The sequence below is a fragment of the Carassius gibelio genome, chromosome A7, assembly GCF_023724105.1.
Source record: "Carassius gibelio isolate Cgi1373 ecotype wild population from Czech Republic chromosome A7, carGib1.2-hapl.c, whole genome shotgun sequence".
In the NCBI taxonomy this organism is placed as follows: Eukaryota; Metazoa; Chordata; class Actinopteri; order Cypriniformes; family Cyprinidae; genus Carassius; species Carassius gibelio.
The window spans coordinates 35,533,943-35,553,235 of record NC_068377.1 but is presented as its reverse complement, the minus strand read 5'-3'; the positions used below and the strand labels follow the sequence as shown (position 1 = coordinate 35,553,235).

At 37.3% G+C, this 19,293-nt stretch overlaps 1 protein-coding gene across 1 annotated transcript in view; it reads left to right on the top strand.

Annotated features, from left to right (window-relative positions):
* The first annotated feature begins 4,729 nt into the window (after positions 1–4,729).
* The window catches only part of LOC128017383 (major intrinsically disordered Notch2-binding receptor 1-like), a 28,004-nt gene continuing 13,440 nt past the window's right edge, over positions 4,730–19,293 (top strand). Inside the window, exons 1-4 of the mRNA XM_052602751.1 lie at positions 4,730–5,157; positions 5,513–5,552; positions 6,385–8,669; positions 15,679–15,933. Coding sequence (XP_052458711.1) covers positions 6,423–8,669; positions 15,679–15,933 — 2,502 coding nt within the window. The 5' untranslated portion in view covers positions 4,730–5,157; positions 5,513–5,552; positions 6,385–6,422. The remainder of the gene's footprint in view (positions 5,158–5,512; positions 5,553–6,384; positions 8,670–15,678; positions 15,934–19,293) is intronic.

Here is a 19,293-nt window from a genome sequence, read left to right as displayed (position 1 = left end):
GTATACATGTTGTAAAGCTATTTTGTTGCTTAATTTACTCTGCTTTCCCTGGTGTTCTCATGGTTTGGATGGGATATTCTCGCCTCTGAGACCTAAGTCCCATTCTAGGTCAGAACATGTGCTTTTACAGAATCTCTGAAGAGTTTTTCCAATGCACAAGGGTAATAAATATTAAAAGGTCATTTTAATCAACATTAAGTTGTTTGGGGGGATGACTCCATCCCAGTGATATCAATCAACCACTTTGTACAGCTTAATGCTCAATACCAGATGGATAAAATCAAGTCTCTTTAAATATCCTTTTGAGTTCATTTGAAAATACACAAGGTTGCAGTAAAATGGATTGTGATCTGCTTTTCATGTTGAGCACAAGGATCATTTTGAAGTGAAGTGTGTGTGCAAATGCATTTTTTTTTTTTTTTTGGTGGTCAATACATCACTTGACCTTGTTATCTCTTTGCATATCATTAAGAAAGATTAATAGCATATTTTATCCTTTCTTTTCTGCTCTTTCCTTTCCCACTTAGAATAAAACCAAGTATTTATATTTTACCTTAAAGATTTCATATTTGCTCAATTTTACAAGTGTTTAATACAATGTTAAATTCAGTTTCTAGGGGTTTTTTTTCAGGAAAAAATGTGGTTAATCTCAGATTGGTTGGATTTTAGCTCTTGAAGAATTTTCTGAAATCTCAGTAAAGAATGCAATGAATTCTTATAAGAAGCTCTAAACTGCCTGATCTCATTAGTATTCACAGGTTTGAAAAAGTAATGTTTGCACATGCATTTTTGCTGAACTGTACAATATAAACAGCAAACGAAAGTACTTATGCATGCACAGCTTTAGGAATTAAAAAAATGTTGCAAACATTTATATTAAAAATAAATTTGAATAGCTATGTTTAAGTGTCACATAGAACCCCTAAACTTAAAGCATCAACAGTATCGAAAGGGTAAGTAGCAGGTTTATGAGCTTTTCAATTCTTTGCTAATTTACAGGAAACATCGACACTGAAATGACTCCGAAGGTTGAAGGAAACGTCTTCTCTTCTACCTGAAAGCTTCACAGCTCTGTCTATCAGACTGTGTGCGGCTCATTCATGCAGTCTTCAAGCATTTCAAATGAAAAGCTCCTAAATTCAGCTGATTACCTGAGTGTTCCCGTATGCTGATGCCTTTAGTGCTTGACATTTCAATTACTTCACTAGTGGCAAATCATAACCGATTAAAAGTGCATTTCAATGAGCTACTAAAGCACCTGAGCTCTAATGCAAAACAAAACATGAGATTTTCCAAACATTAGTACTCCCGCATTGATTCACAACACAACCATTGGCTAAGCGCCAGATTTGATCACAATTTGGCAATAACATTTCCTTTGGCTGATTCTTGAGATATGAGAGAAAACAAGTCCTGCTAATTCCCCCGCCTATATAGATATTTTAAAAATGTCTGCTTTGAAAAGAAAAATAAAATCATGCTGATTGCTGATTTTCTGCATCAAAACTGTCACATAATCTTTTGGGATTTTAAGTAACTTCCATCTTTTTAAGTAGGTCATATTATTACTCCATGATTTACAAAAGCAATTGCATTTTATCCAGTTTTTACCTGACCGTGAATGCTAAAAAAATTGGAATTATTTACAAACTACATATAAACACATGATGAAGTAATAATATTTCCCCTAAAGTTGTTCCAACAAGCCAAAAAACAGTTTCAACAATTTCATATTGATCTTTTTGTACTTTTGTATTTTTGTACTGTGATAAAAAAAGATTAATTTAATTTAATTTTTAATTTAGTTGGACGTTGGAGGGGATGCTTGTTGTTTCAGATCAGTTTCTTATTAGCTATAATTTCAGTTTGGATGCACATTAAGAACATTTTTTTCTAAACATATATGACCACTAAAGTAAGCACAGTATATACTGTACTAGTTTGTGACAGACGTGGCAGCATGCAGGAGGCAGAATAAATGGAAATTCAAGGTCACCGCTGATTAGTTTGCGCACTTGTGTTCTGTGTGTGTGTGTGTGTGTGTGTGTGTGTGTGTGTGTGTGTGTGTGTGTGTGTGCGCGCGCATGCATTGCTCAGCCTGTGGTGTATAATCTCACATAGAGATATATACTGTATGTAACATAATACTGAAGGAGCTTCTGCCCTTTCCCCCACACAGACACTAATGTATTAATAATGGAAGCATTACAATATGTAACCATAACGGTTAAAACATCAGATGCAATATGAGTGCAAATCTTGGATGCTTAAAAACGGGTGTTATGAATCCTGATTTTTTTTTTTTTTTACCCTTTTTTCAATCATTCTGACTTCTGTCATTTGATCAAACTGCTGGAGGAGGAGGATGAAGCTTTGGCTTTTGTTACTTCAAGGCAGTGTTGTGTTAGTATCACTGATGTATTGTTAATGTACTTTTGTGAAGTTAATGTTTATTATTATTATTTTTTAATGGTTTTAGATAACTGCAATAGCAATAGTAATAAAATTGTTCTAGGGATTTTTTGCATGAGACTAATAGGACGAAAAGTTATATTTAGGAAAAACCTATAAACTGATTATGTATTAAAACAATATTTCCAAGAAATAGACTTGTTTGAAATATTTTGATTAGGAAACGTGTTATACATCATCACATAGAATGCTTTGCATCATTAGTTTGCTTAATATTTGATCCAATATTTTGATGCATTAGAAGCAATTAAAGTGTGCATATGAATGAAATGATGTTTGAATTGCGAAAAAAGAGAAGGAATATTCACAGAATATGTTTCTTTCATCTGTAAGTGTCTAAGTTTGATTATGCAATGCTGATTCCAGCCGGAAAAGGAGGAGATGGCCCCCTACTGTCCCTGATATTTAGCAGATCCAATTAAACTGGTTCAGAGTTTCAAAAGCTCAGTGCTTCACGTGTGGATCCTTGGAGTGAGGTAACATCCATTGAGTCAGGCCTCTGTTAACACTGTTTAGTTGGCTGGAAAATTAAGAATATCGGACAGAAACCAGAGGGTTGTTGAAGCTGAGCTTCTTAAGGCCTGTTTAAACTTTCAGACATTCAGTCCAAATGAAAGCAGCGCTTTCTGTGTGTCCTCAAAACCATGTTAAATCTTGCTTATTTGTATTGTATTATTTAATCTTGTAAAGTGTAACACTGTGTCTCTGTGTGACCAGTGAGTTTCGGGTGAGTTTTGAGTTTTGTGACAGGCTGCAAAAAGCAAGATCTACAGTATATAAGCTTCTGTAAGACTTAAGCCAAACCAGCTGAATGCTAACAAGAGTCTGGCAAAGCTGAGTGAACAGTAATACAATATTGATTTGTCAGGAGCAATGATATTGACTTGAGTTGTGTCTGTCACTGATGTTAGTGGTGCAAACATAAACCAACGGCCAGAGTTCCCTGAAGGTTCATGCAAGTGTCAACCAACAATCTAATGAAAACATTTCAGCCCAGGGCACTGGATTACCATAGTAATGCTATTATCAGAAAACTGTTATGCATTATATGCATGGCATCTGTTTATGAATTCATGTTGCCTTAGAGACACCACCTTACAATAATTTAGCAGCTGCATTGTCTGTTTTATGGCCAAGTATCAGTGGTTACCATGAATCAAACTGTGTTATGTGTTATGGAAGAATAGTAAATCAAAACTGCGTAGACCATAGGCAAGGTCAGTGGTCTATGGATAATTTAGAATATGAATATATGATGCATTGTCATTTACACTGTATGTAGGCCTACATGTTGTGCAAATCCAGTTTTGTTTTTGTATACTAATTTTAATTTATTTATCGAGAATCTAAAGAATAGCCCCCATAATCAGTAATTACTGCATGTTTTATTTTTATACTTGGCTATTTAATAGCAAATGTGTTCCGCTATTTAAAATCTATCTAAATATCTACTTTGAAAATATATGTAATTTATAAATACACACACACACGCACACACACACACACGCACACACATAACACATAAATTACATATATTTTCAAAGTAGTATACATATATGAAGAGTTCAGATGCAAAAGCCTCTAAGTGCCATAAAATTAGGATTTTTGTCAAGGTTGAGTCATTTTACTTTAATGGCAATGTGCAGGTCCTTTCCCAGGCGATTAAAATGAAATAACTGAACATAAATATAGGAGCCTGATAAAAATCCTAATTTTAGATGAAAATTTCAGATGGCACTTAGAGGCTTTTGCACCTGAACTCTTCATACACACACACACACACACACACACACACACACACACACACACACACACACACACATATATATATATATATATATATATATATATATATATATATATATATAAAATACAGACACACGTACACACACACACACATATATATATATATATATATATATATATAAAATACAGATACACGTACACACACACACACACACACACACACACACACACACACACACACATTTAATGTCCTTTTTTTCTTTTTTTCTGTGTCATAATGTTTTAGGGCTATGTAATGGCTAATTTCTGTGACAACTTATCTCATACAGTGTGTTTAAATAAACTGACAAGTAACCCGTTCTCCTCTTTTTTATCGGGCAACAAGAGGCTCCGGAGATTCGTTTTTCAACTTGATCATTTTGCATTAGTTTTGTTTCCCATTTAAACACGCATTCATCTGAAGATGCAGACAGAGGTGTGTTAGAAGAGCGCTAGAGAGTCGAGCTGTATCTTAATGCAGTGTTTGCGATCTGCGATTCCCGCATGTCTGAGCCACTGACGCGTCACGCACCGCCTTCTATTAAATGCAGAATGTGACTAAATTCCCGTTTGCCCATTCCTCAATTTGTCTCCACGCGCTCGCGATGGTCTTAAGGTGAATTTACGTAATTCTAGGTGGAAACAAAGACGAGTTGAGCTCTCTGAGCTCGACCAGATGGAGAGAGAGCAGCTCCCTCACCAAACTCCCCTGCGATCCGGACGGGATACAGATGAAGAGAGGCCATTCCATAGCATTCCCAGTGGTCAGGGGGAAGCGGGGATTTATGGTGCTGATGCTGTGTCGAGCAACTGCTAAGAAATGTCTGTGGATTAATAATGCACTGCTGCCCAGTTTTTCCGCTGTCGATCCAGAGGACAGCAGATGGGACCGCAAAATAGGTGTGTGTTCTTTATCCGTTGTTTATGATTTATTATGGATCTGACAATTTTTGTATTTTCAAATATTGGATGATTTTCAGTCAGCCTTTTCAGCACAGTCTCGTGATTGTGAATGTGCTCATTTGTGCTGTTTATTATTATTTTATATATATATATATATATATATATATTTTTTTTTTTTTTTAACCCTAATTGATTTTTTTCTAATGCAGTGCAAATTGATTTGCAGTCCTATTATGCAACTAAAACCGCAATAGTTGCTTGTGTAGAACAATTGTTTCTTATTTCAGTAGTTCAGCTTTCTTATAAGATTTCATTGCAAATGATTATCAGTTTCCTTTCTTTTATATTTAAGATCGGAGGGACCAAATGAACAGTGCAGTCCAAACCCATAGGTAAGAAATATTATATGTGATTTATTTCATGTTTCATATTTTCATATTTCTCATCGACAGCAGGGAAGTCAAATGGAGACTTTTGCTTTACCATGTTAAAAAATAATATATATATATATTTTTTTTTTATAATTTCGTGTGTCTTCTATAGAGTTTCAGAAGAGATCTCAACAATATCTGAAACTGTACTCAGATTTGTTAATGATACCAAAGTCAGTAGATCTCAATATGAACTCAGATATTTCTCATGAAATTCTCCCAGATCAGCTGTCTGAGCTATTATCGAAATAATGCTTTTTAATTACAAGCACTATAATTTGTATTATTTAGGTATAAGTAAGCAGTGCATGTGCATTATTTCAGAATTTCTCAGAATAGTTTCAATGACAGTTTAGTGACAGTAACTTAAGCTGGCATAGACTGAATAATTATCCAGCATGATTTGAGTTTTAGAGAGCATCTTGTGCTTTAACTAAAGCTTAAAATCTGATCCTTTGCTTAAGTGAGTCACATAATTAATGTGATATATGTATAAATGGTGCAATATCTTAAGTATTTCATATTGATTTTATGCCATATGAAATACACTGCTTTTTGTCTTTATCTTTATCTTTATCTTAATTTTCTTAAAACAAATAAATAAAATACATTATATATATTTTTTGGACATTTGGAGCCCATTGCAGAAGTCATTGAAAACAACATATTGATCAATTAATATTCAGAGTATGTGTATGATGGTTACAGTCGTGCATCTTGATATGGTTTTTATGGTAGTTTGGCAGATGGCTCACATTTCTTCAGTCACTAATCATTCATCTGTCCCCTACAGGCTGTCCTTTCCTCACAAAATCAAGACTCAAAACAGCAATGGATGCCATGCCAGAGTATTCCCTCTTCCTTGTGAGGATTTTGGAGGAATTGGATACTAAGTACAGTACTGTTTCGTACCAAGACCTTTGTAAGTCCCTGTGTGCCCGGTTTGATTTGGTCCATTTGGCTAAATTGAGGAGTCTGCTGTTCTACACAGCATGCTTGGATCCAGCTTTCCCCGCAACCTTGTTCAAAGACAAGATGAGATGTTCGGTGGAGGACCAACAGTCCAAGAAGCTCATGGTGGCGGCGGACATTGTCACCATGTTTAATCTCATCCAGATGAATGGAGGTATGGCCAAAGACAAGCTGCCGATGGGTCCGAGACCCAAGTTTCACAAGAACCAGTCTTTTGAGTCCTGTCGATCTGACACAGATGTGTATAAATTCAACGATAATGACAGGGTGTACAACCTCTTGGACACCAGGGGACATCATGTCTCTCGGAAGTCACCCTGCCCAAAATCTGACTGCAATAACTGCCAGCAGTTTATACCAACCTCAGAACCCAACTTCCGCTTGGGAGTCACCAACAATCTGAAATGTAGGGCAGCATCACTGGATAAACTGCAGCATCTGCCACAGTACCCCACCGTCAGTCCTCCGCCGTGCGAGATGCAGAGCACTTACTTCCCCATGGACATCGACAGCGAGTCAACAACTGACCAGGAATCTCTCCATGCCAACCCAGGGATCAAGGATGTTTTCATGTCTAGCAGAGAGCCTTTCACCGTGCACTCTTGCGTGCAAAAGCGGAATATCTTCAAAGAGGATTTCCACAACCTTGTTGCCTTTTCACCCAACGTGATCACTATGGAGTGCAGAGCGAAACCCAAAGCTGGTGGCGAGTACCATCACAGGAGGGAGCTGAACAAGCCTCCCACTTTCTTCAATCACAGTTTCGAGCTGCCGTACAGCAACCCTTACTTTGAACCCATGAGTTCACCAATTCAGAACAAAGCACGGGTGAAGCATGAGAGCCTGGACGACTTGCAAGCATCCACGTACTTTGGACCTACAACGGTCTCCGAGTGCGTGAGCAGCAGGAGGACTTCTAGCAAGCATGGAAAACAGCCAGCCTGGCCTGTCAAGAGCTTGAGTCTCAATACCGAAGAAGGTCCTGACTTTGAGAGGTCGTTTTTGAACAGCAAAGTGGTAAAGGACAATCACCGTCATAATGTCAGTGTCATGGAAAATGGCCAGCAATTTCAGTGTGCAAAGGACAAGCCCACTGCTTCTCCCTCAGGTTTCCCAAAGAAGTTCAATGGAACCAAAACAAAAGAGTTGACTTCAGTGGCTTGCGGAGCCACTGTTGAGAAAAGGGAGGTTGGGAAAAGGTACAAGGACAAGAGTGTCAACTGTCCATCATTTCAGTCGAGCAATGTGGACAATGGCATGAGTGTTGGGACCCAGACAGAACAATCCGAAACTAGGAAAGCGAAAGATTACGCCGGCCACAACAAATATGGAGAGAGGCCGCCCTTCAAACACTCAGAAGAAGACTCTGAGATTGTCAGCGACGATATCAGTGACATCTTTCGCTTTCTGGATGACATGAGTGTTTGTGACTCTCTTGGAGTTGTGCAGTCATCGTGCTACAACAGCAACGGCTCACTGTCTCAGGTGACGAAATCAGATGGGGACAGCTCACCTGAACGCAACACTGTCAAGCTGGGCAAAACCACCATCAAGCTCGACCGCCTCTTCCAGTCACTGGAGAACTCAGATGATGAGCTCAAAGATAGCGTCTGCAAACTGGTACTCAGGATTGGCGAGATTGAGAAGAAGCTTGAATCTCTTTCAGGGGTGCGAGGGGAGATCTCTCAAGTCCTCTCGAAGCTCACTAGACTGGATGAAAAGATTCAAGAACCGGAGGCCAATGGGAAATCAAGTGATAATGGTCACGTGGAACAGATTAAGACTGACGCGAACCTCTCGCCTCACGTTTTCCAGTGTCACACCACTGGACACAACATGAAGGTGGAAAAAAGTCCAGAATGGTGCTGCTCGGAGGCTGATGGGAGTGAAAGCCTCAGGGTTAAAGCATTAAAGAAGACCATGCTCACTCGCAGGTCATCCAGGTCGCTAAACGAAGAGAACAGTGCCACTGAGTCCAAAGTGGCCAGTATCACCAACTCGCCTCGAGACTGGAGGACTGTTTCTTACTCCAGTCACACAGGGGAGGAAAGGAAAGAAAGAGACCGGCATAGTGAAGGCAAGGACAGACATAGGAAGCCCAGAGAGGTAACAAACCACTATACTGAACTATTTTGTCCTTACTGCATGTTGAATTTGCTGTTGAGAGCGTTGTACCCTAAGGTTCTTCATTGCATTGCTATCTTATTGACTGAATCACTCGATTGGTGCGTCTCTTTTTTTTTATGACTGATTAGCAAAACCGACTAATTAGATCACAAGAGTCATCAGTTTATATCCAAAATAGACAGAAATCCTACTTCATCAATGAACTGACTGAGATGACTCATGCCCACGTTGATTTGAAATGAGCTCAGAACTGATACTACATTAAATTACGAAATTACAAAACAAATGGATATTCGGAAGAATGTGCTTTGAAAAAGCATGGATTGTGGACAGTGCCTTAAAATGACTTGACTTGAAATGCATATTTGTTAGGTTAGTGAGACGCGGATCAGTCTGTACCTTGTTGTAATAGTAAAATCAAGGTTTAGTGCCCACAATTAATTGTTTTCACGTGACGTCACACACTCACAGGAACACCCACCTGGAGAGCAAAACAAAGCTTTGCTCCAATGACCGCCAGTTACTTTTAAGCAGTTTGCATTTAATAATGTAGTAAAATGCAGATATTAAAAGGCAAAATTCAGTAAACACATTATTTTGTGCAGGCAAGCAGATGAAGCCAGAATATAAACGCAATGTGCAAAGTTTCACGTTAAATTGTTTCCCATAGGAAACCATTATAAGGAAAACACTGAACCATAAAGCGGACTGTGTTCATATTCCAGTCTCATTTGCTTGTCTTTTTAAACAATGCATCATTTATATAGAGATTACTGAATTTGATATTTTTATATGAAATATATTAAGGCACTTTAAGTGTTTTTACAATGTTTTGTCACACTGTTTAATGATTGAACTATTGCCATGGGTGCGTAATACGGATTACAAATAACCAAAACTTGCACTTTGTTTTTTCTTTTGTGAGGTGTTTTTTGGCAATAGTAATTGAGTTTTAAAATCTTGGTTGCTGTGCAAAGACAAAATCCAACACAGTCAATCGAATAAACAAACACACTACCGGTAAGGGATAAACTTATTATGTCTAGCACCCACTTACCTGGTTTTAAGCAAATCAGTTGCGACTACACTAGGAATGTTAGTCACCTTGATGTTCATGCGCCAGGCTGAGAAGATGTCGGATTTCTCCCTCACCCTTGCATGGTTTTGCATTGGTTTACACCCCTAGGTGGTAATGCACAATTACCCTCCATCACTTCCTAAAATACATGCAGGCATGTTGTTTTGGAAGCAAGCTAGATTTAATATCATATCTCTAATAGTACAGCTATGGTCTCTTGTGGTGCAATTAACACACAATTTACCTATTCTACCCTTCATCTAACTGTGGGCACAGACTGAGTTCAGGGCACAACAGAGAATAAGACAAATAATTTAAATTCAATCCCCCTAGAGGAACAAGGATTTCATGGCAAATTGGCCCTGTAAAGTATTTACCAGCTCTGGAGTTAGTATGTTGACACATCTATCTCTGCAGCATTGAGGAGGCTATGTAAACGATTATATTATGGTATGGTATATGTTAGTTTTATTTATTTCCTCTTGTTGTGTATTATGTCATGTTAAGGTTCTATCTTGTTCTGTTATATTTTTCTGCTTTGGGCTACTGTATTTTGTTATATTATGTTATGGTTCTGTTCTGTGCCATTTAATCTGCTCTGTTATGATTATCTTGTTTGTTTGTTTTTTTATTGGTTGGTTCTGATTTGTGCTATTTATTTTATCTCATGGTTAATGTTTGTTTTAATTGTTGTTTTGTGTACTTCTGTTATTTTCTTTGCCAGTTATTTTGTTCTGTTCTGTGACATTCTCCTCTGTTCTACTTTTGTTGTGTTCATTCTATTCTATTCTATTCTATTCTATTATTTTTTTTTAATCTATTTTGGAGTTTGTTCTGTTATTCTGTTTCTTCTTTTGCTTTCTCTTCTCTTCTCTTCTCTTCTCTTCTCTTCTCTTCTCTTCTCTTCTCTTCTCTTCTCTCCTCTCCTCTCCTCTTCTCCTCTTCTCCTCTTCTCGCTCTTCCCTCGCTCTTCTCCTCTTCTCGCTCTTCCCGCTCTTCGCTGCAACACTTTCCCTTCTCTAGCCTTGGGAATATTTTCATGTTTTCTCAGTTTTCCTCCTTTGTCTCTCGTCTTCTTGGCTCATCGCCCAGGTTAGACGCCTGCCAGTTCCTGTATCGTCCCTTCTGATCTTTTTGGGGGAACTCGTGAGTGCCAAGTGTCTCTGCGCTCTGGGAAGATCCAAGCTGTAGTTTATTTTAGTGAATGGTCGCACAGGGAACTGGTGTCTAATCAAACCTCATTCACATTAATGAGAACACACAACAGTCTTGTTCTTTGGATTGTTCCGTGTCTTTTGAGGTCAACCTAATAAGTTTAATATGAAGAGCTGCTATTTACAGTGCATGTGATTTTCCTGAAAACTAAGCATATTGTGTTTTGTTCCACTATCAAGCATTGATCAGTTAGTTTGAGCTTCCCGAACAGCTGACAGTAACACAGACCCACTGACCAATGGCTTGAGTTTGTGGTGGAGCTATCTCTCTGTCTGACCAATAACAGAGGAACTGCATTTCTGTTTCTTAACACCTGTGCTGTAAAAGCTTTTCTTTGTTTCATCATTCATTTAAAAGTATTGCTTTCATGGATTTAAATCAGCACTGTCAGTGGGGTTCGAAGCAAACAGCAAACAAAATCTGCCAAATATCTATTCAGCTCTGAATGTTTCTGTAAATGTTTTTTTCTGGGTCGTAGTGTATGCATCCTGTCTCTAATTCACACGAAGTTGTTACTCCAGCCTTTTAGCACGACTTGTTTACGAGAGCGAGCGCAGCCAATGAAGCCAGAGGATACGAGAGAACTGTCATTTCCAGACATGCTTTTAGCACAACATCCCTTCCTTCTCGTAAAGTGCCCTTGATAGAGGACAATGCAAACCTTTTTCTTCAAGCCCAAACAAAAGTGCCAGCTAGCCAAACGATAAGCTCATGTCAGCAGTGGTCAAACTAAAAGCACACGTTAAATATTTGGCTGGTGCAGTAACAACAAGCAAGGCTTTTAGTTGCTTGATTTCAAGGCTATCTTCAGTGAGGTTTTAATTAAGACTGTGTGTGCCCATTCAACTTCAAACTGTGCTGGATAGAGTATGTTCTAATTAAAGAAAAGTGCCCTGAATAGGCAGATAGATTTAGATGACGAATTTAAAGGTGCTGTAGGGAACTTTTGTAAAAAAAATATTTTTTACATATTTATTAAACCTGTCATTATGTCCTGACAGTAGAATATGAGACAGATAATCTGTGAAAAAATCAAGCTCCTCTTGCTCCTCCCGGTGGTCCTATTGCCATTTGCAGAAAGTCATGCGCTCCCGGTAAAAAACAACCAATCAGAGCTGCGGTCCGTAACTTTGTTTGTGTTCAAAATGTAGAAAAATGTATATAATAAGCGAGTACAGCATGAATCCATTTTTCAAACCGTGTTTTTAGCTTGTCCTGAATCACTAGGGTGCACCTATAATAAGAGTTTATATTCAGACTATTTTAGATTGCTTCGGGGGTACCGCGGTGGAGTAACCCAGCACCTTTGTGATTCTTCATAGACATAAACAGAGAGAAGTAGATCCAGCTACAATGTTCTTCCGCAAGACGCAAGCAGTTCTGTTTATTAACCGCTAGAGCGTCAAAAGTTACCTACCGCAGCTTTAAGGATTATGTTTTTAGCAAATGTGTGGTTAAAGAAGTGAAATGTGTGTGCCAGTGTTTTGATAATTAGTTGCCTGAGGTGTTCTGCACAGTGTATTAATATTTTTTGTATACTATTATTTTTTTTATATTTTTATTTATTTATTTTATTTAATTTTAGCTTTAATTTCTAATTTTAGTGAAAGTTTTAGGACCTTTAGTTACTAAATTAAGTACATGTTTTTGTTATTGAATATTTCAATTTAGTTTTATGATATTTTAACATTATATTTGTAATTTATCATATTTTGAATTAGATTTTGTTATATTTTTAGTTTAAATATTAATTTGAACTTATTTTCATTTGTTATTTTATGTGCTTTTGTTGTTTAGTACTTTGTTTTTAAATATTTACATTTAGTTTTAAATTATTTTCCAGTTGTAGTACTTTAACATCAACTTATTAATTCTTATTATTTATGTACTATTATATTATTTACTAATATTTTGAATTATCCTTTGATTTTCATAGTTTTACTTTTCATTTTAATATTAGTTTTTTGTGTGCTTTTATGTTTACTGTTTATTTATGTTTATTTGTTTCTTTTAAAGCTTTATATTTATTTTAAGTATAGTACTTCAACTTCAATTAATTTATTTTAGTAATGTTTATATACCATTAAAGTATGTAGATTTTATAACTGTAATTTTTATATTTTAAGTTTTCATTTTAGTTTCAGTGTTAGTTATGTGCTTTGTAGATTGTGTTATTTATTTATTTGTTTGTAATTTTAGTGCTTCAGATTAAACTTGAATAAAAAGCAGCAGCACATCATGCTTTTACACAAACAGTTACATGCCAATGTTTCATAGCTCATGTTCTTAGCAGCAACACTAATGATTGTGTCTCAGTGAGATTTACACTTAATGAATTTACTGCAATGCCACAAAACATGGTTTTAGAACTTGTAATGTGTTGGTTATGTTACAATATGGTTAGATGATGAAATATGAGTCTTCAGTGAGTCACTGTCATCAGTATGACATTGAGTCTGACCTGCAGCACACATTATATCACTGCTGCTGTTTTCTTGGCGAGAAATAACATGTACCTCGAATAAATATCATAAAGACAACATTTCTTCTTCTTTCAGTTGGCCATTCCTCATTTGCATCTGTGGTTGTTTGATTAGTCTTTCCCTGCTGGAAAACAGGAGGTGGATCAACATTACACTCTTCAGCTCTCACTCCTGTGGCTTTTTTTCATTTTCACCTTAGCTCAGGCCAGACAGAGCAACACCTTACCTTACATTTTAGCCAGGAGAGAGAGAGAGAGAACAAGAAGAACGTGGGTGGTTTTATTTTTGTATTTGTTTACAAAATGAACAGAGACCGAGAGACAAAACTAATATTGCAATTATACTTATAGATAATATAGTTTCTAACTGGTGGGTAGCAGCCAGAAAATAGGTCACAGTCTGTCCTGGTAGTTTTAAAATGGAAGAGAAAACTTGTCTTTTCCAGGCAAACCCTGTGGGATTTTGGCACAAAATCACCTGCAGGTAATTATATAATTATACATCAGTGTTGGTCTGCAGGCATTTTTGGGCATGTCCAATTTTTTTACAGGTCTGGGACCTGATGCAAAAACCACTGATATAAATTCTATAGATGCATATACTGTATGGTGAACACATAATGTCCATTGACATTTTTGTATGAAGGTTGTGAAACTACAAAATGCAAAATGCAAAAAAAAAAAAAAAATCGGTCCAATCAGAAATGTGCAACCATAAATTGTGTTCAGCATTTGAGATAAGAGTCTTATTTTGTAAATGAAAATTTGTAAATTGTGTATTATGAGTTGAACGAGTGAATTGTTAAAGATACGTGTTCACAAAAATATAACTTTATGAGTACAAAGTAGCATTGCATTTCTGAAATTTATTCTGTAAATATATTCATTACAGCTCAATATTTTAATACTGATAGCTCAACAAATATCCACTTTTGAATCATAAGATCATGGTACAGGTTGACAAAGATTTCTTGAAAGGATGACTGTAATATATATATATTATTTATGGGATAGTAAATTACTTTATAAAGGGAAATCTGATGTTTACAAGGTATTTCTATGTTTTATAATGTGCCTATTTACTAATATAACAAATGGAAACAAGCTAAATATAACATCCTTTTGAAAAAAAAATAATAATAAATGAAGAACACACAAAGTTACTAAATGTTTGTATATCATGTTTAGAAAAAAAGTATACACTTAGTACAAGCTGCATCAGCTGCTCATTTTAATTTTTCAAGTTTTTTTTTTTTCCTCCCTAATGATGCTTGTTTTGTAGAATGGCCCAGTTCATGATAATCAAATCACTTTTACAAGCTGCAGTACTCCGGTGTCCCTCTGGACACAAAAAAGCTCCTGACTCAGATGTTATTCTTCATAATAGTTTAAGGACTGAGACAAAGACTCATTTCATGCTCCGCAGACAAGACCAAAGTCATTCCTGCTTGCACAAACGTACTGTATGTGTATATATATATATATATATATATTGCTGAGACTTGTAGCTGATGCGGTGTGTTTGCATCACACCCTGGTATTCAGTGTTTGCATCACAGAAATAAATTACAGTTTAAAATATATTCAGATGAAAAACAGTTATTTTTAATTGCAATAATATTTCAAAATGTTATTTTTTATCAAATAAATGGTGAACATAAGATAATTATTACACAAACATAAAAAAAGTCCTACCTCTTAAAGGGATACTTCACTAAAAATGAAAATTGTAGTAATTTACTCACGTTACCTCACGTTTATCCAAACCTTTATGAGATTCTGTCTTCTGTTGAACATAAAGAATATATTTTAAAGAATATTTTTTACTAAACAGTTGATAATCCCCACTGATTTCCATAGTATTGAAAAAAATACTTAAGTCAATTGGGGGACTATAAACCATTTGGTTACAATATCTTCTTTTATGTTTAGCAGAAGAAAGAAATGATTACAGGTTTAGAGCAAATTGACAAAAAAACACATTTTCATTCTTTTGGGCGAACTATCCCTTTAAGGTTTGGGGTTTGTAAACACCACTTCTGAAACTTAAGCTGTTTTTGTTACATTTGTGTTACAGCGTGACAAAGGCTTTTGTTTTGCCTTACTTGTTCAGTATCATCCATCTAAAGATGCATCTAACGTTCTCCTCAGATCAGCAGAAGAGATACGATGCTTCCCCCTCCGTGACCTTTCCTCCCATTTGTCCCCTACAGACAGATCGGCAGTATGAAGCCCACCAGGCCCACCGCTCCTCAAAGCCGCCCAAGGACTCCTACCTGGTGGAGCAGGTGTTCAGCCCACACCACTTCCCTCCCGCCGTCAAGACTCACGTGAAGGGCAGCCCTCTCTACACGGACCTGCGTCTGACCGGCCTCCCCGACGGCAAGCGCTCCCAGCCCTCCTGGACCATCGAAGAGTACAAACACAACTCAGGAGACAAGAACAAGCTCAGCGCATTGGACCTGCAGGTGAGAGGCGACCTCGCTGTGATTGCAACCTTGCCAGTCTTGTTGATTTTCACTGTTCTTGGAGCTTTGCTGTGTGTGGGATTAGCTTCAAAAGCCGAGGCTCATGGGAATGACGGCATCGATCCTCATGCAATCAGTGCTTCTCTGCCACATGCTGGCGGTGTGGCTTAAGGTCGTCAGTGCAGTAGGTGACCTTGTGTGCTGTGAAATATTAATGATCCTTATTAAAATCACTCATTGTTGACAGTCATTGACTCAGTGCAATTACTGCAGGTGCCTGGCTTCATTTCAGTGCCAATATCAAATGCCTTTAGCAGCGAAATTTGCTTCTGGAACCAGACGTATTTCTGGGTGAAACTGCGTGTTTAGTGAGAATACATGTTGGATGGAATATGACTTTATTTTGAATCTGTTGATTCAGTTTGAATGATTTGTTTTACAATTTTGGATTGAATCAATCCGAGAGGTTCTTGGGTCAGTGACTCACTGACTCATTTAACTGAGAAGCATTTCATATGGAAATTAGGTCATTGCATGTGGATGAATTTTGAGACATTTTGAAAAGCAAGCAATTCCTACGTTTTAATTAGTACCTTTTTTTGTGGTTATGTGTAGATTATAAAGGAACAACACTGGGGAACTTTTCATTGATATTGATTTCTCATGAGGATGAGAGAGGATTAAAATGCTCTATTGTTTTTTTTTTCTGTTGTGTGCAGACTACAAAACTGAGCCAAATTAATTTCTGAAATCTAACATATTTTTGAGAGGAACTGGATGTTCAGTGAGAAAAAATGTAGGCCAGAATTAGATTCTGATTCATCAGCGACTCATTCTTTTGAATTTAATTATTTCATTTAATCAGTAGAATGATTTATTCACAAACCAGAATAAACAGTTTGTTCATTAATTGGATTGAATCAGTCAGTTATATATATTTATTATATATATCATATATATATATTTAGACAAATGACATCTGATGACGAGTGACGAGGCTAGGCATCGTTACGCTTCGGCAGCGTTTCCCGTTTCTCGCGTTGACTATGAAACGGCCCTAATTCTTCCTAGTTCGGAGTATGAAGCGTGAATCATTTGAACCAGTTTGGGAGTTCGGAGCGGGATCGCGGATCATTTGAGTCAGTTTGGCGATGGCGAATCATTTGAGTCAGTTTGGGAGTTCGGAGCGGGATCGCGGATCATTTGAGTCAGTTTGGGGATCCCAAATCATTTGAGTAGGTTCGGGAGTTTGGAGCGGGATCGCGAATCATTTGAGTCAGTTTGGGGATCGCAATTCATTTGAATCAGTTCGGGAGTTCGGAGCGGCTTCGCGGATCATTGAATCAATTCAAGAGTTCGTAGCGGGATCGCGAATCATTTGAGTCAGTTCGGGAGTTCGTAGCGGGATCGCGAATCATTTGAGTCAGTTCGGGAGTTCGTAGCGGGATCGCGAATCATTTGAGTCAGTTCGGGAGTTCGTAGCGGGATCGCGAATCATTTGAGTCAGTTCGGGAGTTCGTAGCGGGATCGCGAATCATTTGAATCAGTTCGGGAGTTCGGAGCGGCTTCGCGGATCATTGAATCAATTCAAGAGTTCGTAGCGGGATCGCGAATCATTTGAGTCAGTTTGGGGATCGCAAATCATTTGAATCAGTTCGGGAGTTCGGAGCGGGATCGCGAATCATTTGAGTCAGTTCGGGAGTTCGTAGCGGGATCGCGAATCATTTGAGTCAGTTCGGGAGTTCGTAGCGGGATCGCGAATCATTTGAGTCAGTTCGGGAGTTCGTAGCGGGATCGCGAATCATTTGAGCGAGTTCGGGAGTTCGTAGCAGGTTCGCGAATCATTTGAGTCAGTTTGGGAGTTCGGAGCGTGAATCGTTTGAGTCAGCTCGGCAGTTTGAATGCAGTAATGCAGTAGCTCTTTCTAAGGGTATTTTTTCAAAATCCTTTTGCACATTTTATTTATGTTCATTAGTTCTTTTTAGCTCAGCAAATCCAGAAACTAATAAAAGGATTTATTATTAAGGTTGCCTGTTGACTGCTGTATATAAAACCCCTTCAGTATAGCTGTTGTTACCTCAGGGGATGAGGGGAATCATCAAAAAAAAAAAAAACAGAAAAGAAAAAAAATTGCCTATAACAGAGTACCGGCACCTCTTTTGGGCCACTTAAAGCACTGGATATATACATATCAAAAACACCATTTATAGCACTTTTGGTGTACATATGGCTTTACTAGAATTAGAGAGATTTTGTTAAATGTCACTCAAGAATCACTCAATTGTTCACTCACTAACAAAACTGAACAATTGATTTACTGAAGTGGACTGAATCAGTCTTAGAGGTTACTTTTTACAAAAATGTATTTAACCTTTTTTAAGCACATGTGAATGGATTTTGGTATTGCAATATGCATCCTCAATAATAACAATTATTCAAGGAAACCAATCAATACGACTTAGGAGAGTATGAGATGCATGCCATGATGATATATAAAAGAACATATTACAATAGTTGGTGTTACCAACTAAAAAAAAATAAAAAATAATAATAAATCAATTTATATTCATGCAGGCTTGAAAACTGTCTGTTGTGCACTTGTTTTAGATGAAGGCTTACAGTTGTTTGTTTCAGATGATTTTATCTATGTTAGCTATCTTCAGACATAAACGCGTGTATCGATAGAGGACGGCACACAATAAAAAGGCTTTAGTAGAAGACAGCACTCAGCAAGCCTCTCTTATAATAACATAGTATATGCTGTATTTTGTTGACTCTCTCCAGAGGGATATTGGCTTTGAATGGACAAAAGCAAGTGATGGCTTTAAAACTAGCTGTTTTCGTGCTGAAGTAAAATATGGATCAGAAAAAGAAATTGCTGACTACTTCGATGGCTTGTGCAACCTCTGCAGCTGAATTTTAAAGTCTGCCCTACATCTTTGCATCACATCTGTGTTACCTGTTCACTCCAGTGCATGGAAATGTGGCTAGAAGCAGGGGAGCATCTCTCATTTTGCCAATTTGCAAGGGCTTGTAGGTTTTCTGAAGGCCTGCTTACTCAACCACAGCATGAGAAGAGCAGAAAAAAAGACAGAAAATGTCAAAAAGACAGAACGCAGCTTGAGCAATGCCCCATACCAGTGTTTCTAAGTGACCCAACACAGCACTTTCAAACCCTGAACAAGATGAGGCTGGATAGTTTTCTGAATTTCTGAATTCTGAATTTCTGCAGCAAGGATGCAATTGTATGAAAACTATGGGAACTTATTAATTAAAAGGATTTACATAAAATTATTTAACTTTTTATTTTAATTTATTTATTTTAATTATTATTATTATTACTTTTTTTTTTTTGCAGAT